The 27,874-nt window shown below is 51.9% G+C and overlaps 1 protein-coding gene and 1 pseudogene across 2 annotated transcripts in view; one reads left to right on the top strand and one right to left on the bottom strand.

Annotated features, from left to right (window-relative positions):
* The window catches only part of SLC13A3 (solute carrier family 13 member 3), an 82,681-nt gene that overhangs the window by 11,947 nt on the left and 42,860 nt on the right, over positions 1-27,874 (top strand). For both annotated transcript variants that reach the window (XM_055140348.1, XM_055140347.1), the window contains exons 2-3: positions 20,691-20,956; positions 23,988-24,151. In XM_055140348.1, coding sequence (XP_054996323.1) covers positions 20,691-20,956; positions 23,988-24,151 — 430 coding nt within the window. The remainder of the gene's footprint in view (positions 1-20,690; positions 20,957-23,987; positions 24,152-27,874) is intronic.
* On the bottom strand, positions 21,368-21,843 carry LOC105943348 (60S ribosomal protein L23a-like; annotated as a pseudogene).

Raw genomic sequence — 27,874 nt, 5'->3', positions numbered from 1 at the left:
AGCCCCCCTGCAGACTTTAATCCCTGTGGGAATGTGTGTGCCAAGCCAGGGAGAGCCGGGATTGCCCAAGTGGATACTAATCTCTCAGCAGGAGCATTTGTGAACAGGGCTGGTAAGGGATTGTCGGAGCCCCCCTCCTCCCTCCCAGCCAGGGTAAGGATGTGGGTGAGGGCTTCGAGCAGAGGCAAAGAGGGGGGTCCCCGTCAGGATCCTTCGTCCATGGGCCTCAGCTTCACTGCTACTCTTGGTGAGATATGGTGGAAACAAGTTCCTCTCTCTGAAGAGATCCATAAAACAAGTCCCTCTCGCTCTCTCTCTCTCTCTCTCTCTCTCTCTCTCTCTCTCTCTCTGGCCTGCTGGGTGCCCTCAGACAAGTTGCCTTCCCTCTCTGGGTAATCTTTTCCTCCTTTGTCTGAGGGGTTAGATCTCAACCACCCTGCAGGGACTGAATGAATCTCTGTTGAGATGCTCCTGGGACCGTAGGCCGGTTAGCTGCAGCCCTGGTCCCTAGTTGCTAGATCTGTCACTGTCACTGTCATCCCGTTGCTCATCGATTTGCTCGAGCAGGCACCAGTAACGTCTCCATCGTGAGACTTGTTACTGTTTTTGGCATATAGAATACGCCACGGGGAGCTTGCAGGCTCTGCTGTGCGGGCGAGATACTCTCTGCAGCTTGCCGGGCTCTCTGAGAGGGGCGGAGGAATCGAACCGGGTTGGCTGCTTGCAAGGCACACACCCTACCGCTGTGCTATCACTCCAGCCCAGTTGCTAGATACCAATAGAAAAAAATAGAAACCTTCTCGGGGGCTGGAGTGATAGCACAGCGGGTAGGGCGTTTGCCTTGCACGCGGCCGACCCGGGTTCAAATCCCAGCATCCCATATGGTCCCCTGAGCACCGCCAGGGGTGATCCCTGAGTGCATGAGCCAGGAGTGACCCCTGTGCATTGTTGGGTGTGACCCAAAAAGCAAAAAAAAAAAAAAAATAGAAACCTTCTTCCCTTCCCCCAACCATCATGACAGAAAGTGAGCCCAGGCCAGGGACAGTCGCTGGGTGGTATGTGCCAGTGCCAGCTGGGCCAGGAAAGCTGAAGCCACTGGCCCCGAGCGGGATGTCGGATGGGGGAGAAAGACAGATGCCACCTAGACGGCTGGTTGCAATGATTCCGGCTTGCTCAGCCCAAGACGTAAAAATGAACAAATATCAAAGATTCGTGCGCTGGCTGGCGCTCGGCCTTAGCCTCCACACGAAGCCCCGGGATGCATGGAGCAGAACTGAGGAACAACTGACGCTTCTGCCGCCCCGCCCCATGCAACCTCTAAGTCAGAACCGCTCGTGGGAGATTGACCCAATCCTGTGATGAGTAGCCAGCCTGGGATTTATCAAAAAAAAAAAGTCTGAAAAGAGAGGAGAATAAAAGAGCAAGCCCAGAATGGACCCTGGAAGAAAGAAGTGTGCTAAACTCAGAGACCCCAGGTAGAAATTTCTCAGAGACCGGCACAAACTAGATGTGATGGCTGAACGTCTTGGCTAAAAAGTCTCTCATATCTGAAATCAAAGGATCCAGGGAGAGAGTAAAATCAGAACATTAAAAAAAAAAACACTAGGGGCTAGAGAGATGGTACCATGGATAAGGTGCTTGCTTTGCCTGTGGCCAACTCGATTTCGCCCTCTGGCACCCCTTGGAGTTCCTGACCCAGCCAGAGTGGTCCCTGGACACCGAGCCAGGAGTAAGCCCTGGACATTGCTGAGTGCGATGCACTCCCCCCTCCCTGCAGAGCAAACAAAAATCTGTGTTTTAGCAGTAAGAGAAACGGAGTAACTCCACGTTAAAAGTGCGTGAGACACCACAGAGACGGGCACACATCAAAAAGAATAAGAAAAACCAGTGCTGGCGTGGATGTGGGGAAAAAGGGACTCTCTTTCACTGTTGGTGGGAATGCCGACTGGTCCAGCCTTTTGGGAAAACAATATGGGCATTCCTTTAAAAATCTAGAAATTGAGCTTCCATATATGACCCTGCAATATCACTTCTGGGAATATATCCCGAGGGTGCAAAAAAGCACAGTAGAAGTGACATCTGTACCTGTATGCTCATTGCAGCACTGTTCACAATAGCCAGAGTCTGGAAAAGCAACCCGAGTGCCCAAGAGCAGATGACTAGTTAAAGAAACTTTGGTACATCTACACAATGGAATACTATGCAGCTGTTAGGAAAGATGAAGTCATAAAATTTTCCTGTAAGTGGATGGACATGGAGAGTAAAATGAGTCAGAAAGTGAAATGAATCAGAAAGAGAGGGACAGACATAGAAGAACTGCACTCATTTGTGGAATATAAAATAACATATTATGAGACTGACACCCAAGACAGTAGACACAAGGGCCAGGAACATTGCTCCATAGTTGGAAGCCTGCCTCATGAGCAGGGGGAGAAGGCAGCTGGGATAGAGAAGGGATCACTAAGACAGAGATGGTTGGAGGGATGGCTCGGGATGGGAGATGTGTGCTGAAAACAGACAAAGGACCAAACATGGTGGCCTCTCAGTATCTGTGTTGCAAACCATAATGCCCCAAAGTAGAGAGAGAGTATGGGGGAAACTGCCATAGAGGCAGGGGGAGGGTTGGGATGGGGGGGAGACATTAGTGGTGGAAAACGTGCACTGGTGGAGGGATGGGTGTTCAACTCAACTCAAACATGAAAGCTTTGTAACTGTATCTCACGGTGGTTCCATTTTTTTTAAAAAAAAAAGTGCTGTGAGAAATAGCAAGACGGAGGGATATCACGCACACCACACACGGACTAAAGAAGAGCAGATACCGGAGGTGGGAGGGAGGGAGGGAGGGAGAAGGGGTGAACAGAAAATGACCCGTGGGGAAGCGAACGGGGCTCCACTTCTGCAGAATCCTTGTAGCTGACGGAGAAACGAGTGCGGCTGGGCAGTGTTGCCTCTTCCACCGGCCAGTCAGGGCAGCCACGCGGAGCTACATCACAGGAGACTCCCCTGGATCGAGACTCGATGGCACTGGGTAGGGGGCAGTCTCAAGTTCTACACTTGTGTGTGTGTGTGTGTGTGTGTGTGTGTGTGTGACACCCGGCAATGCACAGGGGTCACTCCTGGCTCTGCACTCAGGAATTACTCCTGGGGGTGCTCGGGGGACCCTATGGGATGCTGGGAATCGAACCCGGGTTGGCCGCGTGCGAGGCAAATGCCCTCCCCGCTGTGCTATCACTCCAGCCCCCAGTCTCAAGTTCTGAATCCACAGATGTGACCTCGGGGCATGAATGCTCCCACTTTGGGGAACTGGAAGCCTCATGTCGGTTGGAGGCACACGAAGGAGGTAGGACCCCTGTTCATTACTCACAGACCCGCTAAGCTGAGTGACAGGGGCACGAGGGAGCAGGAGACGAGGGGGAACCAGCCCCTATTCTTACAGGGCCGAGGCCGAGACTGCTGGTTCCTCAGGAGCTTCCCTGGAAGAAAGTCTTTAAAAGGCTCCTCCCCCCCCAAAAAAATGGGGCCGGAGAGATAGCACAGCGGGGAGGGCGTTTGCCTTGCACGCGGCTGACCCGTGTTCGATCCCCGGCATCCCATATGGTCCCCCAAGCACTGCCAGGAGCAATTCCTGAGTGCAAAGCCAGGAGTAACCCCTGAGCATCGCTGGGTGTGACCCAAAAAGCAAAAAAAAAAAAAAGGCGCCCCAGCACGGAAGGAAGAGTCAGGCGGGGTGAAGAGAGTCAGAGGGAGAGGGTCAGACACAGAATGACCACACTCATTTGCGGGATATAAAAAACATAAACCAACCCTCGTATGTGAATCATACACAAAGACAGGAGGAACAAGGGCCGGGAGGACGGGTCCATGGGAGGAAGCTGGCCCGCCACCAAGGGGAGGGAGGGGAGAGGGCAGTAGGACAGAGGAAGGACCACTGTGACGATGGTAGTTGGAAATGATCTTTTTTTTTCTTTTTGGGTCACACCCAGCGATGCTCAGGGGTCACTCCTGGCTCATGCACTCAGGAGTTACTCCTGGCGGTGCTAGGGGGGACCCTATGGGATGCTGGGAATCAAACCCAGGTCGGCTGCGTGCAAGGCAAATGCCCTACCCACTGTGCTATCCAGCCCTGGAAATGATCACTTTGGACAAGAACTGGGTGCTGAAAGGAGGTAAAGGGACATGCATGGTAACCTTCCAGCAACAGGGTTGCAAACCACAGTGCCTAAAAGGAAAATGAGAGAGAGAGAGAGAGAGAGAGAGAGAGAAAGGAGTGGGGGAATGTCTGTCATACTTGGAAGCCAGCCTCACATGCTGGGAAAGGGTCAGGAGGATCTCTTCATGACTTGGAAGCTGGTCTCCCATGCTTCGGGGAAAGGCAGCTGAGAGAGAGAAGGGACCACCAAGCAAAGGACGCTTGGAGGGCTTGTGTGGGATGGGAGATGCATGCAGAAAGTAGACTATGGACCGAACATGATGGCCACTTACTACCTGCATTGCAAAGCACAACACCCAAAAGGTGAGAGAGAGTAAAACGGAATGTGCCTGCCGCAGAGGTGGAGCTGGGGTGGGGTGGGGGGATGGGATGGGGTGGGGGTGGCAGGAGGGATACGGGGAACATGGGTGGTGGAGAATGGGCACTGGTGGAGGGATAGGTGCCCGACCATTGTATGTCTTAAAAAAAGTCATCACGAAAGTGTGTAAGTCTGTCCATGTATCTCACGGTGTTTCATTAAAAAATGTAAAGAAAAGGTCTGCCATAGAGGCAGGCTGTGCCTTGGGATGGGGTGATGGGGGCGGGGGGGGGCAGGAGGGAAACTGAGGACATTGGTGGTGGGAAATGGACACCAGTGAAGGGATGGGTGTTGGAACATTGTATGACTGAAACTCTATCATGAACAACTTTGTAACTGTGTATCACCTGGTGATTCCATTTAAGGATGCCCCCAGAGAAGCAAAGCAGGAATTGAGAGCTGGCACCTGAGCTCAGCTCCTCACCCAGGTCCAGACTCGGCTTCGAGCAGGGTGACAGTCTGTAAAACGCCGAGGCAGCAGCCCTGGGGGCAAAAAGGTTGTTTGTCTCATCACTCGTGGTATAATATTAATAGACTTAAGGGTCAAACAACAACAATCAAAAATCTTGTGACTCTCCAGGTCAAAGAAAAAAAAAAGGGAAGAAAGTCAAGTGAGGCTAAAATCAAGCTAGTCTCAAATTTCTGCAAGGTAGCCAGGCACTGGGGCTGGAGCGATAGCACGGCGGGGAGGGCGTTTTTGCCTTGCACGCGGCCGAGCCGGGTTCGAGTCTCAGCATCCCATAGGGTCCCCTGAGCACCACCAGGAGTAATTCCTGAGTGCAGAGCCAGGAGTGACCCCTGTGTGTTTCCGGGTGTGACCCCAAAAGCAAAAAAAAAAAAGATAGCTAGGCACTATCTACTCCCTCTAGAGAAGGTAGAACTCCAGGACTGGCGGCAGAGTCCAGGGGTGACTTGCCTTGCATGTGGCAGACCCTCGTCTATCCCCAGCATCACCCGCTCCCTGGAGTACCTCTAAGCAGACACCCCTCCCTCGCACCCATCCCTCCACCAGTGCTCATTCTCCACCACCAATATCCCCAGTATCCCTCCCGCCACCCCCACCCCACCCCCCAGCACAGCTCTGAGCTAGGAATGGCTCCTGCACACTTGCCAGGGTGGCCCAAAACTCCCCCCAGGACAAGAAAGGGCACCCCAACATTTCGTTGATTCATTACTTTTGTGTTCTGAGCACATCGTTCACAGCGTCTCTGTCTGGATGCATTTCTTGTTGGGATCTGGGACAGGGGGCATGTTGGGAGGAAGCTGCAGTGACCCTCAGCACTGGGCCATGTGCTCTCGGAGCTGTTCAGAGCATGAAGGGGGCGGGCAGTGTCTGGTTCCCTGTCCCTGGAGGCTGAGCATGAAGAATCTCATCTCCGGCAAAGGGAATCCTGGGAATTCTGGGTGGGGGGGCGCTCTGATGGGCTCTGTGCTTGCAGGAGGACGTTATAAGGGTGATGGGAGTGTTCTTCTTCCTCTTTTTCTTTTTTTTTTCTTTTTGGGTCACACCTGGCTATGCACAGGGGTTATTCCTGGCTCTGCACTCAGGAATTACTCCTGGCGGTGGGACCCTATGGGATGCTGGGAATCGAACCCAGGTTGGCCACGTGCAAGGCAAATGCCCTCCCCGCTGTGCTATCGCTCCGGCCCTGTACTTCTTCCTCTTGGTTGCTGTGGTCATGTAAGGACACACACACTGGACGTGTTTCACTGTATGGAGCTCACAGCCATCCCCGCTTTCACAGGGCTGCAAAGACACGCTTCCCCAGCTGTGACTCCGAGTGGGCCCAGGGGCAGATGTCGTTTCCCTCCAGCTTGGACAGGGCCCGCCAAGCCCTGAGGTGACCCCATCTTCTGGAGAAGTAGTCTGAGTCTCCCCCACTTCACTCCCCGCCCACACATAGGGTCTTGATCCAGAGCTCCCAGCTGGGACTGGATAAACTGGGCCACCCTCTCCCTCCTGCACCCCCCTCTTTTAAAAAAATTATTTTATAAATTAGTTCATAATATTTGATACATTTAATATTCAAACACCAATCCCACCACCAGGAGACCTTCCCACCACCATATTTTGGATATTTCCATCCTGAACCCCAACCCCTGTGCTAAAGCAGAACCAAAATGATATCTTTTGTATTGTTTGTTATGAAAAACTGCTGAAAATGCTACATAAAAGAATACTTAGAAGAAAGAGTGTGAAGATTGTTCTATTTCACCCAGGGGCCATTAAACCCTTCTATAAGAGATCACTAACATGTTGTTAAAGGTTGAGCCTTGTGTGCTCAACCTTTTGTTTTATATATATATATATATACATATATATATTTGTATACTTATATATTCATATATATGTATATATAAATTAATATATCCCTTTAAGATTGGTTGCCTCCTACTTTGAACCCCATCAAATGTGGTGCGGTGCTCTTGGAGTATGGGTAAGGTATATGTCCTGTGAAGCGTCTCTCGGGGTCCAGGGATAGGTCCGCTCATGGGTGAGGCTCAGCCGGAGCGTGTGGGGAGCAGCCGTGAGCAGGGCGGCAGTTGGGTTCTGGGTTTTTCGGCTGCCGGGGCTGGGTCCCTTGGGGCGGGGAGGGCTCTCACCCGTCCCCCTCTGCCTGCACCCACCTTGCATTTCTCCTCCTTCCTCCTTTTTTTTGTTTTTGTTTTTTGGGTCACACCCGGCGATGCACAGGGGTTACTCCTGACTCTGCACTCAGCAATTACTCCTGGTGGTGTTCAGGGGACCCTATGGGATGCTGGGAATCGAACCCAGGTCGGCCGCGTGCAAGGCAAACGCCCTACCCATTCTGCTATTGCTCCAGCCCCCCTCCTTCCTCCTTTCCTAGAGATATCTCCTGTTGGCATGGGTTGGGGGGCGCAGCTGCTCCGCCCACGGAGGTGTCAGGGTTTCCGAGTTTAGAGGGCGCTTGCTTTGTGCACACTTCCTTGGAGGGGGGTGTGCATTCTCCCTGATCGGCTTCTCCTTCTGCCTGGATTCCTGTCGGTCTGCAGATAAGTCCTCGAGAGGGACAGTGCTGAGACTTAGAAGCAAACCTCGCAGGCAAAATTTGCAGTTATTCTGTGTTTCCCTTGCCCATGACTCCCTGTGACCCCCAGCCCCCCGGAAGTACTCAGTGAGAGCTAAAGCCCGTGACTCCCGGGTGTGAGTGCGTGAGAAACCCCAGCAGAGCCCCCCCACCGCTGCACACATGCCAAAGAAACGCTGGGAGTCGCCCCCTTGCTTCCTGGGGATGACAGTCTGGTGGGGTTTGCCCTGTGCAGCCCGAGGCATGGGGTTCACCTGGAGTCTCCGATAAACAACCGGCTGTCGCATCCGTCTGTCCTGCACGCTAGGGGGGACGGGTCTATGCAGACCGTCGTTCTCTGAGGCTACATTGCTGCTACCCGCTGGCCATGGGGTTCTGGCCGGCTCAGCCTCTCCTCTCACCCCTCCTGGGGGCATGGTGCCGGGTGGAGGGCCCGGAGTCACTGCATCTGCGTGGGTCCAGCGGCTGGCCCTTGTGGCTCTGCCCGGGAGAGCTGGGGTCTGTGCGTCTCTGCTTCTGCCGAGAAGAGCAGCCGGCCCGAGGGAGCGAGAGCGGCACCTCACACTCGGTCAGGGACAGTGGGGTGACACCAGCACGGGCCGGGCCGTGGGTTTGTGACCAGGTGCTGAGAGGATGGTGATGTCCAGTAGCTGATTCTCCTGAGAACAGGAGCCAGGAGTGGGTGGGAGGGATGAAGCGGGAGGAGGAAGGGGGCTACGGGGAGGGGGGTGACAGAAAGTGTGGGTGCAGCCGCTGGGGAAGGCCGGAGATTCCGGGAATGCTGGGAATACGCAGGTGCGGGGATTTGACGAGGACGCAAGCACAGAAGGGCACAGGGTACACACGGACCAGCTGGGCTCAAGCCCGGCTCTGGCTCTGCGCCTTTGGGCCGGTGAGCCTCTGGCCCGGTGTCAGTAAAACGGAGAGGAGGAAAGTAAAACGGTGCTAAGCTGAGCCTGCAGAGTGGAAGGGAGGGCAGGGAACAGCACAGGTGCTCGGCCGGTCGTGGATTGGTGCTCCCTACTAACACCTTGATGCTTGGAGCCTCTTGAATGTTTGACTTCCTGCACGGATGCGAGGGCACGCAACTCTGGGGTGCGGTGTGTGGGATATGATGCACTTGCCGGGAACCCCGAGTGGCTGGACGAGCCGCTGGATGAGCACTTGGGCACTTTGGGTAATGCTGGGGGTCAAACCTGTGTCTTCACGGGCCACGGTCTGATAAGGCGGGCTCCCTGCCCCGCGCCGCCCCAGGAGCCTGCTTTTCCTTGATGCCTCTGTCAGTGTCATCCGGGAAATGGGGACTGTGACCTCAGAATCAATGGGGACGCAAGTGTTCCCTCACCCTCTGTCCGCGGAGTTGGTCTGAAGTGGGGGGTAATGTTTTCTTTGATGTTGTGTCCGTTGCAAAGAGGACTGAGAGTTTGGGGTGAGAAGGCTTTTAAATGAGCGATTCCCTTCTTTATATGGACACCGAATAATGTTTTCTGGTTGGTTGGTTGGTTTTTGGATAGTTGCCTGCATTATGTCCTTCAAATTGCTCTGTTTCCTTCAGCTTGTCAGATTTATAGGTACAAAGTTGCTGGTTGTGCCTTTTTTTTTTGAAGGGGGGGTCACACTCGGTGATGCTCAGGGGTTACTCCTGGCTCTGCACTCAGGAATCACTCCTGGTGGTGCTTGGGGAACCATATGGGATGCCGGGGATTGAACCTGGGTCGGCCACGTGCAAGGCAAACACCCTCCCCGCTCCTGTACTGTCTCTCCGGCCCCGATGATCTCTTTAGCGTCCTTTCAAAGCTCGGTAGGTATATCTGCTTTTTCTTGTCTTCTGTTCAGTTCAGATCTTATAGCGTGACTTTCTCGGAAGCAGTATTACTCCCCGACAGTTTTAACTTTGGAGCTATTGATTCACGGACAGCTCCCATCCACGCTCACACACTCACGTGCAGAAACTGTTTCCATCCATAGAGCTGGGCTGATCTCCCGAGTTCTCTGCAGTTCCAGAGGTTTGCTCTCTGTTCAAAGGCACAACAGACAACTGTCCGTGTGCCTGCAGCACAGCCGAGACCCCAAGCCTCCAGCTCTGTGGAGGGCTGCCGCCTTGAGCATCCTGGAAGGGCCCTCAGTGAGCGACTCGCCCCTGTGTGTTCCTGAGTCGCCTGGAGCTGCAGCTTAGCCGGGGCCCTCTGCTCCGTGCTGCAGTGACTTCATTCTGTAGCCTCCCTCTCCACCGGCCCCCCCTCCAGCTTTGAGTCTCCCAAGAAAGCTCCGTCCTTCCCCATCTCTCTCTGCTCAACCTCCAACAGCAGGAGCAACAAAGACTTAGGGTCTTTTGTTCATTCATTCATTCATTCATTCACTCTTTCATTCATGCACTCTTTCATTCATTCTTGACACCAAGCCCCTGACAATAAGTGGGGCCTGGGGGTTAGATGTTGGGGAACAAAGAAACGAATGAGATCAAACAAATGGGAGCCTCAGAACATATAGACAGAAGAAGACTGACTTTAATGGGTTGATTCTTTGTAGCACCGTAGCACTGTCTTCCCATTGTTCATCTGATTTGCTCGAGCGGGCACCAGTAACGTCTCCATTGTGAGACTAGTTGTTACTGGTTTTGGCATATCGAATATGCCACGGGTAGCTTACGAGGCTTTGCCATGGGGGTGGGATATTCTCGGTAGCATGCCGGGCTCTCTGAGAGGGACGGAGGAACTCGAACCCAGGTCGGCTGCGTGCAAGGCACATGCCCTACCCGCTGTGCTATCGCTCCATTCCTATTCTTTGTAGGAGCAAAATTTCCAAGTGGTTTTTTATGAGATGGGAGTCTGATTTTACAAGGCAGATATTGGGCGGTCTGGTTATTTTGGAAAGAGGATTAAAGCGAAGACAAATAAATGTTTACTACATGTCTCCGCAAAACCCTTCACCGGCCCATTCTGGGACTCTGCGAAAGTGGGAAGGGGCGGGAAGAAGGTGCTGGAAAAGCGGGTTTCTCTCGAGCTACTTTGAGACCAACTCACGTGGCCGGGGCTGGTGTGCCAAGAAGTCAGACTGGGGCATTGCTCCATCTCCCGCCCGGCCCCGGGCAGCTGACTCGGAGGCCTGGCTCTCTGTCAACGCGGCTGCTCTTTCTGGGTCAGGAGTGACTCCCTGTCTCACCCCAGAACACTGGCGCGTCTAGTGAGAGAAATATGGACTCCCAGCTGGCTGCAGTCATTGGAAAGGCACAGGCCGATGTTCCGAAAGGCAAGACCAACCCCGACCGCGTTGGGGAAATACATCAGTGTCGCTGGATGTTCCCTGGAGCACACGCTGGAGCTGCCCAGTGCGTCTCTTTCCTTCCCTCTTGCCCTCCCTTTTATTTCTTCTTTCTTCCTTTCTCCGAGGGACTGGGGAGGGTGGTCGCTGAACGCTAATTGGACATGACTGATAAGAACCCGTGCAAATCTACTGCACTAACCAGGAGGTCCCTGGGAAATGGTTTAACCTCTCTTGTTTCCTCTGTGCTCCTTGCAAAAATGGAAAGTAAAACAAAGCCACCTTCCCTTCCTTTATATATATATATATATATATATATATATATATATATATATATATATATATATGCACCGTTAAGCACTGTCCTGTTGTTCATCGATTTGCTTGAGCGGGTACCAGTAATGTCTCCATTGTGAGACTTGTCGTTACTGTTTTTGGCACATTGAACACACCATGGGTAGCTTGCCAGGCTCTGCCGTGCGGGCGGGATACTCTCGGTAGCTTGCCGGGCTCTCCAAGAGGGACAGATAAATCGAACCCGGGTCGGCTGCGTGCAAAGCAAACGCCTTACCTGCTATAGCTCTTGATTTTGGGGCCACACCTGATGGTGCTCAGGAGTTACTCCCGGCGGTGTTCAGGAGGCCATGTGGGGTGCTGGGGATTGAATTTGGATTGGCCGCGTGCAAGGCTAACTCCCTTCCCACTGTCCTATCGCTCCAGCCCCAGCCACCTTCTCTGTCTTCGGGGGGTTTACTGAGAGGCGAGATGCTGAGAGCAGTTCCAGGTATAAAAACCCTAGTTCTTCCTTTCCCCTCTCATCCCTCAACAGAAATGACCTGAATGTAGCCTAGTAAGAAGGAGCGCCCCAGGGAAGTACCGAGTGCGGGCACCTGTACCAATCCCCCCACCAGCCTGCAGTTTCATCCACAGGATTTCCTTCCCGTCCTGCTGGAGGCTGGGCAGCCCAAGATCAGGGTGCTGGCCACACTGGTCCCCTAGGAGCAGGCTCCCTCCCTCCTGGCTCGTAGACACCTCTTTCTACGGCCATACCACCCCGAACACGCCTGATCTCGTCTGATCTCGGAAGCTAAGCAGGGTCGGGGCTGGCGAGTGCTTGGATGGGAGACCTCTTTCTCTGTATCGTCCATAGCGCCGCGAGGAGGAGGAAATGTCCGCATCTCTTCTTCGTAGAAGGCGCTCTTCCCATGGCGGGGGGAGTCTTCCCCACCATTTACATCACCTGGGGGTGGGAGTATCCCCTGTGAATGTGGAGGGGACACTCTTGTTCACTCTGTAACGGGAAGTATTGGAAAGGGGGGGCGGGAGGCAGGGTTGCATGATTTGACTCTGGACCAGCCGGAAGTCGCTAACTCACCTCCTCCTGGACGGCACGCGGGGCAGAGCAGAACAGGGTCGGGTCCAGGCTGATTTTCTGGGTTCTGAACCACTCATCATGCTGTTCAGCTCTCCTGCGAGCACAGGTGTTGGGTCTGACCAGGCGCGAAAGGAAGGGGAAGGAGAAGAATGAAACCTTCCAGGATAAATGTTCCAGGCAGAGAAAGCTGCACGTCAAAGGTCCGGGGAATGACCAAGGGTTAAACAGCTTAGGAAATTGCTCCATGGTCCACATGGCCCAGAGGGGGAGAAGCGTTGGGAAGGGTGGACTGGGGGCACTGAGAGTCTAGAATATGAGTCAGGGAGAGTCCCTGGGGGGGCTTGGGCAGAGGAAGATGTGGGGAAGTGCACCTGGACCTGTTTCTCAGGAGGTGCATGCAGGGGATGGGTGGAAGCCACAGGACCGGTGAAAACCCACAAAGAGAATCTCCGTGCAAACTCGCAGAGAATTTCAGTGCAAACTCACGAGGAGAATCTCAGTGCAAACTCACAGGGAGAAACTGCAAACTCCCAGGGAGAGTCTTACTGCAGACTCACAGGGAGAATCTCAGTGAAAACTCATAGGGAGAATTTCAATGCAAACTCTTAGAGAGAATCTTACTGCAAACTCACAGGGAGAATCTTACTGCAAACTCTTAGAGAATCTCACTGCAAACTCTCAGAGAATCTCAGTGCAAACTCACAGGGAGAATCTCAGTGCAAACTCATAGGGAGAATCTCAATGCAAACTGATAGAGACAATCTCAGTGCAAACTCTTAGAGAGAATCTCCGTGCAAACTCGTCCAGGGCACTTTAGCAGTGCAGATGGGTGGGTGGGGGGCGCAGGGGTGGATCCTAAACACAGTGCCTCTGATGGCTGGGCTTCAGCTCTGGTGCCTGGTCACACCTGAGTTGTCTCAGATAAACCCCAAGCCCAGCTGGAGAGAGTGACCCTTCTTTGTGACTTCAGCGCCAAAGATGCTTCCAAATTGGACAAGAAAGTAGTTCTTCGCTGCTCTCAACCCCTCTCAAATCCTAGGTTGGACGTCACCTCTTCTGAGAAGCCCTCCATCTTAGGTTGAGTCTCAGAAAGAATGCCTTGGGACGGGGCTTGATGGCCAGATGCTGTTTGGGGGGGTGGGAGAGTGAGCTACTCTCCTGCTGCTAGGAGAGCTGTGTCGACGGGGAGGTCATTCCTGGGAGTATTGACACCAGCGGATCTCAGTACTGGGAACCTCTGGGAGCTGGTGTGGCACGTTGTCCACATCGTCCCATCTGAAGAACAACTGGAAGTCGTGGCCCAGAGCAGTTTCCAGTCTGGGTTTTTTTTTTTTTTTTTGCTTTTTGGGTCACACCCGGCCATGCACAGGGGTCACTCCTGGCTCATGCACTCAGGAATCACCCCTGGCGGTGCTCAGGGGACCATATGGGATGCTGGGATTTGAACCTAGGTCGGCCACGTGCAAGGCAAACGCCCTACCCGCTGTGCTATCACTCCAGCTAGTCTGGGGTTATTTTGATCCTGTGATTGGAGTTTGTCTTTCTGCCTTTGATCATTGCCTAATAGCCTGGATTTAGGGCATGTTCAACAGTTTGCTTTTCAGTTATTCTTCCTTCCTCCAAAACAAGAAATTTTTAGATTTTCTGAGGGAATATCAATAATAGTATCCACTCCAGGAATCCATTTTTCTCCAATTAAAAAGTTGTGATACAAGCTATAGAACAAAATCTCCCATCATATCCATTTTAATTAAAAAATTTTTTTTCCGTATAAGTGCCATTTTTCTTTTTCTTTTTTTTTTTTTTTTTTTTGCTTTTTGGGTCACACCCAGCGATGCACTGGCTCTTCACTCAGGAATTACTACTGGCAGTGCTCAGGGGACCATATGGGATGCTGGGATTCGAACCCGGGTCTACCGCGTGCAAGGCAAACGCCCTACCCGCTGTGCTCTCGCTCCAGCCCCTTCTTTTTTTAAAATTTTTATTATTTAATTAGTGAGTCACCGTGAGGGTACAGTTACAGATTTACACATTTTCATGCTTGTGTTTCTCTCATACAGTGTTCGTGAGCCCATCCCTCCACCGGTGTCTGTTCTCCACCATCAATGAACCCAGTATCCCTCCCACCCTCCAATCCCATCCCCCCACCCAGCCACCCCCGCCTCTGTAGCAGGGCATTCCATTTTGTTCTCTCTCTCCTTTTGTGTGTTGTGGTGTGCAACAGGGGTATTGAGTGGCCATCGTGTTCAGTCTCTAGTCTACTTTCAGTTAAGTCATCATGAGATAAGCAGTTACACAGTTGGCCATAATTGGATTTCAGTCACACAATGTTCCAACACCCGTCCCTTCACCAGAGCACATTTCCCACCACTAATGTCCCCAATTTCCCTCCTTCCACACCCCCTCAGTCTGCTTTATATCCATTTTTAAATGTATTTCCAAAGGTGTTAAATATACACAGAATGTGTAGCCAGACCAACTCTGTCCTCTTTTTATCTTGTAAAACTCAAGCTCTGTATTTGCAAACCATAAACGCCTCGTCTGCTGTCCCCGAGCCCCCGGCCACCATGTTCTGCTCTGTCTCCGTGAGCCCGGTTCCTCTAAGTACTTCATGTAAGTCAAATCACACAGAATTCCTGTTTTTGTATGCCTGGCATATTTTACTTAGCAAGATACCCACAGGGTGTAGCATATGTCAAAACCTCATTCCCTTTCAAGACTGAATGATCTTTCATCATGTGCATGGATCCTGCCTTGCTTCTCTGTTCATGCGTGGGTCACTGTCACTGTCACTGTCATCCCGTTGCTCATCGATTTGCTCGAGCGGGCATCAGTAACGTCTCCATGGTGAGACTTGTTGTTACTGTTTTTTGCATATCGAATATGCCATGGGTAGCTTGCCAGGCTCTGCCGTGGGGGCGGGATACTCTCAGTAGCTTGCCGGGCTCCCTGAGAGGGACAGAGAAATCGAACCCGGGTCAGCGGCGTGCAAGCCCTACCCGCTGTGCTATCAACACTGGATTCCATCTGAGCTACGGTGAAGGCTGCAGCTGGGGTTTGGGTGTGAAAATAGCTTGTTGCATCAACCTTGATGTCAGTGCCTTTGAACACAGACCCAGAAGTGGGTCATATGGGGTGTCTATTTGAATCCTTTGGAGGAACCACCATAATATTTTCTGTAGTAATTTGACCATTATCTATCCCTGCCATTACTACACACGTCAAATTTCTCACAACCTTCTCAATGCTTTAAATCCTCATTCTCTCTGCCATCCTGCTGGGTGTCTCTCTAGCTAGCATGGACTTGAATTTCCCTACTCATCATGAGTATCTTTTTTGGGGGGAGGGGTTTGGCCACACCTGGTGGTGTTCTGGGTTTACTCCTGGCTCTGCACTCAGGAATCACTCCTGGCACTGCTCAAGGGACCATAGGGGATGCCCAGGATCTTCCTGGGCTCTGACCTCAGTTTTTATTGAAACGTATTTGGAAAGATGCGAGGTGGAGAGAAAGGGATAAATATATGTTCATGAGAAAACTCAGGCTTCTCCAGGGTGATAGTAGCCAAGCGAAGAAATATCAAGGCAAGCGAGTATCTTGCTTTGGGTTTAAGGTCTAAGGGGGGTCCATAGGTTTAAGGGGGGAACATGCGTTTGAAGAGGAAGCCAGATCATAAGCATTTTTTTTCTTGTATTATCGGCCATTTGTATCTCCTCATGATAAAACACCCAACAAACGAGGAAAGATGGAAACAACCCCAGAATTCTAAAAGCCTCATATGAAAAAGCCGCTGGGGTTATCATAATCAATGGTGAAAATGAAAAGCTTTAGCCCAAGGCAAAGAGACCTGCCTCTGCCACTCGAGCTCAGTGTGGTAATGGAAGTTCTAAAGCTCTAATGATTCCTCTCCCAAAGAGCTGTCAGAACGAATAAACGAATTCATTTAATAGCGGGATATAAAATCAATGCACAAAAATTAGGAGTATTTCTAGACACTAATCGTGAGCAATCAGAAAGGAAATGAAGGAAATAATTCCATTTACAATAACATCAAGAACACTCAGCAATTAACCGGGAAAGTGTGAGAATTTTACAAGTCCAAAACATTGCTGAAAGGAATTGAAGAAGACAGAAGCAAATAAAAATACAGCCCATGTTCGTAGATTGGGAAACTTACTGATTTTAAGATAGCTAGAAGACCCCAATTGTTTCTGAAATTATGTAGACCCTCAAGAGAAGCTGAGAAGCCAAGAGGGTCCTGAAAGAGAACAAATCTAAGCTCTTCACACTTTCTGATTTCAAAACAAACTACAAAGCTACAGTAGCCAAACAGCATGAGCGTGGTATTTAGACAGACAGACACATAAACCAGTGCAGCAGAGTAGAAAGTACGGGCATAAAACTTTCCATATATGTCAGGTGATCCTTTGAGAAGGATGCTGACGTGTCCAGCATGGGAAGGACAGTCACAATGGTACAGGGATACTGTGAATTCATATATAAAGAATTGAGTGGAATCTTTAGCTGACACCACGTACAAAAATGAACTCAAGTGTTTTCATGACCTAAATATAACATCTACAAGTGTGGAGAAAAAACCACGTAGACCCTTTTCTAAGATCAGGGGTTGGGGAGGTAGTAGAGTGGGGAAGTGCTTGTCTTGCACGAAGCCAACCTGGGTTCGCTCCTCGGCGTCCCATAGAGTCCCTGGAGTCCTACCAGGACTAAGATTTCTGAATGCAGAGCCAAAAGTAAGCCCTGAGCATCACTAGTTGTGGCCCGTCAAGTCAAGCAAATCAATAAAACAAAAAGATCCCAGAAGAAAATAGGACAGAAGCTTCAGGAAACTAGATTTTGTCATAACGCTACGGACGTTATACTCAGGGCGCAGGCAACAAGAGACGAAATGAACAAATGGGATTTGTGGCACGGACACCCTTCCCTGCGGTGCCGTGTGGGCAGCCCCTAAGTTCACGAGTGATGTGAACACCAAGACACATCACTAAGGCCCCTGGGACATGTCCAGAATCTCAGGATGTATTTTCAAGCTTTGGAAATGGGCATGGCGGTGGGGAACGGGGTCTCCCTCATCCTCGTGGATGGCATCCCCTTCTGTTCTTCCCACGGTGGGGCCAACAGCTGGACTGACACATCCCAGCAGCTCCTCCTCAACAAAGTGCTCAGAGTCTGTCTTGGAATGAGCTCCAGAACCCAGCTTCCCACAGCCCTCTCAGACACCCGCCCCTTCTGCCAGCATCTTCCTCTTGGATGAGTAGCCAGGTCACACCCCGGCCACTGTCCTTGTCCATGATGAGATGAGTGCTGGAGCTGGCCACCCAGCCTGATACCCCGTGTGTGGCAGAGGGCATGTTCTAGCAGGACGGACTCCAGTCCAGTGCCCTGTGGACGCTGAATGGAGTCAGGTGTCTCCCCTGTGTGACAAGTAAGGAGCGTTAAACAGCATCAGCTAGCTTGCTCTGCAAGAAATAGTTCACGGGTGCATCCAGATCATTGCCTGGAGAGAACATAAGGGTGTAAGGTCAGACGATTAGTTGTCTATTCAGTTGGGGGCCATGGGAGTAACTAGACACTGTTTTTTGTGGCAGAGAGGGTGCAGGGGGCAAGGCATTTGTTTTTCATGCGGCCAGCCAACTCGGGATATGGTTCCCCAAGCACTGCCAGTAGTGATCTCTGAGCACGACCAGATATGCCCAAATCCCTAGCACTGCCTAGGGTTCTCCCAACACAGCCAGGAATGATCCCTGAGCACCACCAGAGAGTCCCCACCCCCTCCAAAGACACTGTTTCTACGGGGACAGCGGTATATCAGAAGCGAAGGTATTGCTAGAGTGACCTTGCTTTTCAGGGAGCGCAATGGTTTGGGCAAATTCCGGTGAATGGATCTACCCTCTGCAGCCAGCTCTAGAACATTCCCTCAAACCTCTGCTCTGTTGCTGCCCTCCTCCCCGCACACACCTCCTACCCCCTTCCCGATCATCATGGCTCCACCCTGCCCCTTCCTCTCCCTTCCCTTCTTTGCCGTTACTGAGTTGACGTGCCGGGGTGGCCCAGCCTTGGTCAGGCTCCTCTCTGAGAATCACACCTTTGGTTATGGTGCTCACAAACTTGGCCGAGGTGCAGGCTGGAGTCTCACATTCAGTTGTGATGCTTACACAGTGCTCACTGGGGAGGTGCCCCTGTAGCTGGGATGCTACATATCGTGTAGTGTCTGCTGGGGGCCCACCGAGGGGCTCAGGCCGCCTTTGCTGCCACGCTCACACGTGGGTAGCACTGGGGAGACAACTGAGGGCCTCATGATTGCGACAGAGGCTCCTCTACCCACGGAGGCACCTGCTGGCCCAGATCCAAGTGATTTTGAATCTTTTAACTTTATTTTTTGTTGTTGTTTTTTGGGTCACACTCACTGATGCTCAGGGGTTACTCCTGGCTCTGCACTCAGAGAATTACTCCTAGTGGTGCTCGGGGGACCCTATGGGATGCTGGGAATCGAACCCGTGTTGGCCGCGTGCAAGGCAAACGCCCTCCCTGCTGTGCTATTGCTCCAACCCCAATTTTGAATCTTTTAAGCAGCTTCGGTGGGTTCTAGCTCCGTGGGTTCTAGAGCCCAGCTAAGAACAGCTGCCGGTTCTAGTTCAAGAGCGTTGGTTCTGGAAGCAGAGTGTCTGGTTCTGCTCTGCCCTCGCTCTGACCTGGCACTCTGTGATCCACACCAGCACGGAGCCTGCTGAGCCCAGCGTCACTGGGGTGTGGCGAGGCATGAGCTGTACCTGGTACTTAGCCCAGTCATGTCCGTCATTAGCACTGTTCATAGAATGCTCACTGGATGTGGGCACCGGAAGGATGAGGCGGCGGCAGGTACCCGTGCCTTCTCCATAGAAGCTTGGGTGCTCGCTGTTCCAGAAGGGCCAGTGGCTTCTTTCTGCCCCCACGACGCTCTGCCTGAGTGCTTCCTGCGGCTGCACACAGGGCAGGCCAGGGGCAAACGCTCTCAGGAGCACCCTTCCACCAGCGGCAGCCAGGAGCTGAGCGAGAAATAGCCCCGCGTCCTTCCTTCCAGGGGAAAGGAGCTGAGACATGAGATTTACCCCAGTGGTCTTCAAACACCGGCCCAAGGACTAGTGCCACGGGTGTAGAGAGGCTGAAAAATCAAGGCAGAAAGGCTGCCTTGGTTCTACCTGCCAGTCCGGGGACCCATATCAGGACAAGTGCTGGGCCACAGGGGAAAAAAAGAAAAGATTGAATCATGGTAATCCAATTTTTTTTCCTTTTTTTGGGTCACACCTGGCAATGCACAGGGGTTCCTCCTGGCTCTGCACTCAGGAATTACTCCTGGCGGTGCTCAGGGAACCCTATGGGATGCTGGGAATCGAACCCGGGTCGGCCGAGTGCAAGGCAAACGCCCTACCCACTGTGCTCCAGCCCCCAGTAATCCAATTTTTTGTAATTTTATTTTTATAAAGTTGTTCACAATAATTCATTGCATTTAATATTCAAACACCAACCCCACCACCATCACACCTTCCCACCACAGTATTTTGAATGTTTCCACCCCAAGTCTCAAACCATGCCCCCCAAAGCAGAACCAAAACAATTAATTTTGTATTGCTTGTTATGAATAATCCACTAAAAATAAAGTTTCCTGAGAGGAAAGTGTGTGAAGATTGTTGTATTTCATCCTGGAGACATTAAGCCCTTGTATGAGAGATTACTAACATGTCTGTTACACCCCATCAAATGTTGCGTGCTATTCTTGGTATACCCGTGGTGTAGAATATGAGAGGAGGTGTGGCTGTGTTTTCTCCAGGAATTCTAAAATTTAGGGTACGATTATAGAGCAGATTCACTCATGGGTGAGGCCTATGTCTCTCTTCCCAGAGCTTTATTTCTGAGTCTCTGGATCTTGGCCGCTGATGAGAGTATATGGCACCAGGGGCATATATACTGTGGGTGAAACTGCCAAGCTACTGGTAAACTTGGGAGATGGGGGGAGGAGGCCCATTCTCCACCCAGGTAATCCAATTTTTAAAAAATAACAAATAAGTAAAAGATTGAAGACTGTCAATTGACACCTTCCTCTATCTCCCAGGCTTCCCTTTAGGATTAAGGACCCCCCCGGATTATACACTGTGGTTGCTTTGTGATCAAGTTCTTGTGTATTACATTCCTTGTCTGTTCCATTTCCCCTCACCCCTTCCAGAATTTTCTGGAATCTTCTCTCAAACTGTGTGCGCATCCCACGCATCCTGGAGCATATCATTTCATCTTCCCACAGTCCTGTTGAGCCAGAGAGAGCTGCCCCAAGCTGCCCAGGGTCAAAGCCGAGTGTACTCACCCTGTCCACTGCAGCCCTGCCCACTGGCCAGTCCTCCTCCTGCCCGCTGTGTGCTGTGGGCCCTGAGCCTGCCTCTCCCCTGCAGGAAGGCCGCTGCCTCTTCGTCATCCTGCTCATGGCTGTGTACTGGTGCACGGAGGCCCTGCCCCTGACGGTCACTGCCCTGCTGCCCATCGTCTTCTTCCCCTTCCTGGGCATCCTGCCCTCCAGTAAAGTCTGTCCCCAGTACTTCGTGGACACCAACTTCCTCTTCCTCAGTGGCCTGATCATGGCCAGCGCCATCGAGGAGTGGAACCTTCACCGCCGAATCGCCCTCCGGATCCTGATGGTCATCGGAGTCCAGCCCATCAGGTAAGGCCAGGTAAGGGGCTGCCCAGCACTGGACAGGGAGAGGGACCTCGTTTCTTGGAGCCCCAAAACTCAGTCTTCCTGGTTGGTACAGGCAAGCATTTGCCCTCCACATCTCCACAACCTCATTCACGTGCTCTGGGACCACCCTCTGGGGCGCTTCTCCAAAGGGCCTTGAACTCACCTGGGAAGGTTGTTGAAATGCTGATGCCCAGGGACCACTGACAGGGGTTCTCTATTAGGCTTATTGCTTTGCTTTGTTTTGTGTGTGTGTATGTGTTGTTTTGGGTTTTTTTTTTTTGGTTGTTGTTGTTTTTAGGCTTTTGTTTGGGTTTTTTTTTTTTTGCAATTTAGTGAATCTTTTTTTTTTTTATGGTAAAAAAAACTGTATTTAGGATTACCCAGCTGGACTGTTTAGATGATCCAAATTTTGTTGGCAACATCCAAGAGGTCATAATCAGGAGCCAGCCAAACATATGCCTTTTTCTCTCCATCAGGCCTAATCAGGGTGTTGACCTTGGCTACATCAGTGTCCTAGAGCTTCTTCACAGCCTGTTTAACCTGGCGCTTGTTGGCCTTGACCTCCACAATGAACACACGTGTGTTGTTGTCTTCTTTCTTCCTCATGGCTGACTCAGTGGTCAGAGGAAACTTGATGATGGCATAACGGTCAAGCGTGTTTCTCCCGGGGGCGCTCTTCCGGGGGGATTTGGGTTGCCTTCTCAGCCGCAGGGTTTTGGGTCTTTGGAAGGCGGGTGACGTGTGGATCTTTTTCTTTTTCTGGCTGTGGACGCCTCTCAGCTCTGCTTTCTTGGCCTTCGAAGCTTTGGCGTGGCTTCAACTTTGGGAGGGGCAGGGGTTTCCCTCTTGGCTTTCGGCGCCGTCTTCATAAAAAGAATTTAGTGAATCTTCAGGGATCCTTCCCGGCATAATTTCGGAGGGGGTTTTCCAAGTGGGCGCTCTCCTGGCATGCCTCAGCTTACCCGGGCTGGTGATGTAATGCAAGGGCTGGAAAGTGCAGAGCTGCCCGGGGGGCCACCAGGCTCACCCCAGTTAGTGCTCTGGGGACCACATGGTGCTGATCAAACCAGAGTCAGCCACAGGTGAGGTAGAAGCCTTATCCCCTGGACCATCACTTCAGCCCCCGAATAATGCTCATCAGTGTACGAAGCAACCACATTTAAAGCAACAGCAGGAACAACAATTAGAGTGAGATTCAATTAACTGTTCGAAAGTGCCCATATCGCAATAGGGAACCATCTAGAACTTTTGTTAACATAGTGGCACAGGAGAAGAGATAGAGTTTTTCCTCATCTTTCTCACCATTACTGTGAGGGCCACCCCCTTGGTGACTGAAGACCCCTCAAGCCCTGGGTCTCACTGAGACCATTCCCAGTGGGTACGGGAAGCTCTGGGGACCAGGGATCACACCCAGGGCATCACCCAGGCCCACATGCGCTCTTCAATTTGAGCCTCCGCCCAGCTCCTAAACTTGCTTTGTGACGGTTTTGTTTTGTTTTGTTTCTGCTTTTGGGGTCACACCCGGCAATGCACAGGGGTTACTCCTGGCTCTGCACTCAGGAATTACCCCTGGCGGTGCTCAGGGAACCATATAGGATGCTGGGAATCAAATCCGGGTCGGCCGTGTGCAAGGCAAATGCCCTCCCCGCTGTGCTATCGCTCCAGCCCCGCTTTGCGGCAGTCTTGGGAACTAATGTGATAGTCCAGGGAACTAATGAAGCGAGATGGGGAAGTCTTCACTGGAGATGAAGTTGCAGCATTTCGTATAAGAGTGAGCCCTGGTGCCCTGCCTGGCTCTCTCACTAAGGGAAATGCCTCGTTTCCATTAGCCTTTAGAAGACAGAGATGAGCCTCAAACCCCAAGGTCCCCATTTCCTTCCTGAATCACACCCCCACACTCCCTGGCTGTGGACCCCTGCTTTAGAGGGTGAGAGTTAGGGAATGAAAGGAGCAGATCTGCATTTTCATGAAGTCCTTCTGGGCTGCCTTCCGGGGAGCAGAGGTTGAGGAGTTGGGTGCAGCCCCGTGAGGAGACAGGACTGGGAGGCAGCTTTGGGGGAGGGGGACGGCAGGGTGGCTTGAGGGGAGATGGGGGACGGTGTGACAGTGAAGAAGAAGATGGTTCTGGATAGCCTCATGGGTTCTGGCTTCTTCCCTGGGCCCAGTCCTCTGCCCTGTGAGATGCATTTTGTTCTGCCAAAGCTGTCCCCTAGGTTCCGACTGGGGAACAGACCCCAGTGCCCAGTGGAGTGGGACCCCCTGGGGGAAGGAGTGGGTTCGCTTTGACATGGAAGAACAGGCCAAGCACAACATTACAACTGTCCTGGCTCTGATGTAGATCTCTGTCAGTGCAGGATCAGTGACCAAGCTGGCATTAGAGTCAGCATGGAAGGCAAGGATGGTTCAATGGCAGGAGGGTGCCCACAGCCATCAGCTTACTCTGAATTAAAAAATCCACTTAGATCCCACATCACACCGTAAGTTTACGGTGGACAAAGAGTTCTACATAAAGGAAAAACTTTCACGCAAAGGGGGACTCATGGGGTGGGGACACACCCAGGCTGACAGGAGCGGGCATCAGGCCTGGGGTTCTTGGTGGAAGACTGAGCAGGATGTCTGGTAGAGAAGAAAGGTGACGGGGAAGGGAGGTCTTTGGAGTGACACAGTGCAGATTCTTGGTGCCAAACCAAAGCAGCCTTACCCTGCGGGGTGGACTGGGAGGTTCTGGGGACAAAGGAGAGAAAATTCCGGAGGATCGATGGTTTGGGAACCATTTTGCATCAGGTATCCATGGTTAGTTGGCTTCAACACGTTGACCCAGTTTCCTGGGATTTATTACCAGTCTGAGGAGTGGACTTTTACCCGAGGGCCACGGGCTCGTCCTGGCTTTTCACTGTCTGAGGACTTGAGTGGCCCAGATTCCTGAGGGCGGGCAGGCAGCCGGGAGCGAGCCACTCCCCCCTCCCCGCCCGCCAGACCCCGGCCCTGACCCGCCTCTCGCTCTCTGCCCCAGGCTCATCCTGGGCGTGATGGTGACCACGTCCTTCCTCTCCATGTGGCTGAGTAACACCGCCTCCACCGCCATGATGCTGCCCATCGGCAGCGCAGTGCTCAAGAGCCTCTTCGGGCAGAAGGACACGCAGAAGGAGCTCCCGAGGGAGAGCGAAGAGAGCGAAGGTGAGGTGAGGGGAGGGGAGGGCGGTGGGCGGGGCTGTGGGGAACTCGGGGATGCTCTAGCTGAGTGTCTATAGGGGCCAAGTGTTTGAGAACCACTTAAAAATATTTTAAATTCTGTGGTTTACAACGTGATTAACAACAGGTTCTCATGCACATAATTCCAACAGCACGTGCGTCACCAGTGTGCCCCCTCCCCCTCCCAAAGACCCCCCCAGACCCTCCCTTCCGCCCCCTCAACTCAGTTGTGTGGTTCTGTTCTCCCATCATGTTGCCTCTGATCCTTTGATATTACTTCGCTGAGTATCTGTTAAATCCATGTATGAGAGAGAGATTCTGTCTCAGTCCCTTTCCTTCTGACTTCACCTAACACAATGTCCTTTAGTTCCATCTACGTCGCTGCAAATGGTGTGATTTTGTGCTTTCTTCGAGCTGCATAGTATTCCATTGTGTATATATGCCACAGCTTCCTGATCTGTTCATCTGTAGTTGGGTATTTCGGTTGTTTCTCTATGTTGGCTGTTGTACTAAGTGCAGCAATGAACACAGGTGTGCCTGTACCCTCTTGAATGACTATGTCTGTGTCTTGGGGAGAGAGGCTGTTTTAAAAGTATTTGAAGAGCTGCTCAATGTCAATGACAGAGAGAAAAAAAAACCAACTTGAAAACGCACCAAGTTTACTTCCATGGGATTGGCACCAGTGGGAAATCTGCTGCTCCCCTGTCAGCAGGGATGAGGGTGGAGGGGATTGAGCACTCTGCTGTGCCAGAGAGAATGGGGTCTGGATTGACTTTTGCACATGGACCAGGACAGATGCTCCCTTCCCACACGTGGAAGGCAGAGTGATGGGGCGACAGATGTCAGATCAACCCTTAACAGCTTCGGATCATTTATCCCAGCTGACCCCTTCAGCACCATCTGTGACACCATAGATCAAGTATGGGGGCCCGAGAGACAGTGCAATGGGTAGGGCACTCCTTGCACATGTCTGACTGGGTCTCATCCCCTTCCTCACTACGTATGTTTCCCAGAGATCACCAGCAGGCGTGATCTCTGAGCATAGAGCCAGGAATGTGTGTCCTGAGTACAGGGGAGGTGTGGACCAAACACACACACAAACACACACACACAGAGGGAGGGAGAGAGAGAGAGAGAGAGAGAGAGAGAGAGAGAGAGAGTGTGTGAGAGAGAGAGAGATGATAACAAACCAGGTCTTTCATGAAAACAAACAAATGAACCTTCGTTTCATTCATTGTTGGCAGGGATATGTGTGTTTCCCTTCTCAGTGCTATTATGAAAGGAAGTTGAGCAAAATGACATTATTCAACCAAGTTAAATGTGATTGGAAATCCCGAGCAGGGAGGGGAGATGCGTGCTGAAAGCAGACTAGAGACTGAACATGATGGCCACTCAATACCCCTATTGCAAACCACAACACCCAAAAGGAGAGGGAGAGAACAAATTGGAATGCCCTGCCACAGAGGCAGAGTGGGGTGGGGGGGATGGGATAGGGGGGTGGGAGGGATACTGGGTTCATTGGTGGTGGAGAATGGACACTGGTGGAGGGATGGGCTCTCGAACATTGCATGAGGGAAAAACAAGCACGAAAATGTCTGTAACTGTACCCTCACTGTGACTCACTAATTAAAAAATCAATAATTATATAAAAATGACATTATTCATAGATCAGGAAGGTGGCTCAGTGATACCACACATGCTTCTCCTGTGTGAGCCCCTGAGCTGAATCCCTGTAGCCAACTCCCTGCTGTACTCGAGAGGTAGTACAGCAGGGAGGGCCCTTGGCTTGCATGTGGCTGACCAGGGGTCAACCCCCAAGCCTCATAGGATCCATCAAGCCCTGCCAGGAGTGATCCCTGGGTGCAGAGCCAGGAGTAAGCCCTGGGCACCACCAGGTGTGGCCCCAAACAAACAGAAACCAGAACAAAGTTGATGTTACGTGAGGACCTGCTGTCCATGCCTTAGGGGTTCAAACACCGATCCCGGTGCTGTCCAGGCACCTTCGTTAGTGTGGTTTGATCGTCTCCTCTTCGTGCACTGAGGGATCTTGCTCATTTCAGTTCTGCATCAGCGCTGGAAATGCGGACTTTATTATATTTTTTTCCATTTTAATTTTTTTATTAGTGAATCACCGTGGGGGTACAGATACAGGCTTACACATTCTCATGCTTGTGTTTCAGTCATACACAGCTCGAGTATCTATCCCTCCACCAGTGCCCATTCTCCACTGATGACCCCATCATCCCTCCCACCCCCTCCCACCCCATTCCCCTCCCCACCCCGCCTCTTTGGCAGAGCATTCCCCTCTGTTCCCTCTCTCCCTTTGGGCGTTGTGGTTAGTAACGGAGGTCTTAGGTGGCCAATGTGTTCGGTCTATAGTCTGCTCTGTGCACGCCTCTCCCATCCCGAATGGGTCCTCCCACCACATTTTTGCTTGGTGTTCCCTTCTCTGTCTGAGCTGCCCTTTCCCCCAGCATGTGAGGCTGGTCTCCAGTGCGGATTTTATTGATGAGACTCACGGATGGGGAGTGGATTGTTCAAAGTGCAGGACACCATGGCTCAGGCAGCAAAACTGGAATCCAGGGAAGGTCAAGGCCCCGCGGGGAAGGGGCGAGATGCCGGGCAGCCGGGCTTGGCAAACCTTTCCTGAAAGTGACCAGACAGTCAATACTCTGGGCTTTCTTTCCTGGCAACTTCTCAGCTCATCGCTGGAGAGAGAAAACATCCACGAACGCCGTGCCAAGAACGTTTGATTGATAAATGCCCAAGTTAGAGTTCGTACAGTTTTTTTTTTTTTATGTCACAATACATTATTCTCCTCCTGAAGAAATTTTTTCTCTTGCCATTTCGAAATGTAAAACCCCTTCCCCAGTGGGAGAGCAGGGGGCTGGGTTGAGCCAAAGAGGCGGGGTGTGGAGGGGAATTGGGTGGGAGGGGGTGGGAGGGATGATGGGGTCATCAGTGGAGAATGGGCACTAGTGGAGGGATAGACACTCAAGCTGTATATGACGGAAACACAAGCATGAGAAAATGTAAGCCTGTATCTGTATCTCTACAGTATCAGGACCTGATTTTTGTGTCTTTTCTCCAAGCTATGGGGTTTCAGGAGAGGCACATGGCCATCTCCCTGGGGTGACACTAACACCGTCATCTCCGTTTCCTCTTCCCGTTCGCACCCCAGCCACTGCCCACCCAATATCCCAAACACCGCTAGTGGAGTGGAGGAAACATTTTTTCAACACCAAGAATTTCTTTTTTTTTTTTTCCCTTTTTGGGTCACACCTGGTGATGCACAGGGGTTACTCCTGACTCTGCACTCAGGAATTACTCCTGGTGGTGCTCAGGGGACCCTATGGGATGCTGGGAATCTAACCCGGGTTGGCCACGTGCAAGGCAAACACCCTCCCCGCTGTGCTATTGCTCCAGCCCCAACACCAAGAATTTCTTTTGCATTTTATTTCTCGATGAGTTGAGCTAGCGTTCACCTCCCTTGGAATGAAGGGAGAACCCCAGGAGGAGGCTTCAGTACACCCCAAAGTCATAGCACTTCAAAAATGGCAGCTCTGGGCCTTTAGAATCCAGGCTGGTGAGTTTTTAACCTCTTCTCCAGGGGCCAGCCTCCTCCTCATCCCCCACCCCCCGCAAATTTTTAATTTCCTCTTGGTTTGCCCGTGCCCTCCACCCTCAAAGTTCCAAAGTCATGTCTCT

Source organism: Sorex araneus, chromosome 5 (assembly GCF_027595985.1).
Source record: "Sorex araneus isolate mSorAra2 chromosome 5, mSorAra2.pri, whole genome shotgun sequence".
Lineage (NCBI taxonomy): Eukaryota > Metazoa > Chordata > Mammalia > Eulipotyphla > Soricidae > Sorex > Sorex araneus.
The sequence above is the reverse complement of the archived record's forward strand: the minus strand, read 5'-3'. Positions and strand labels throughout refer to the sequence as shown.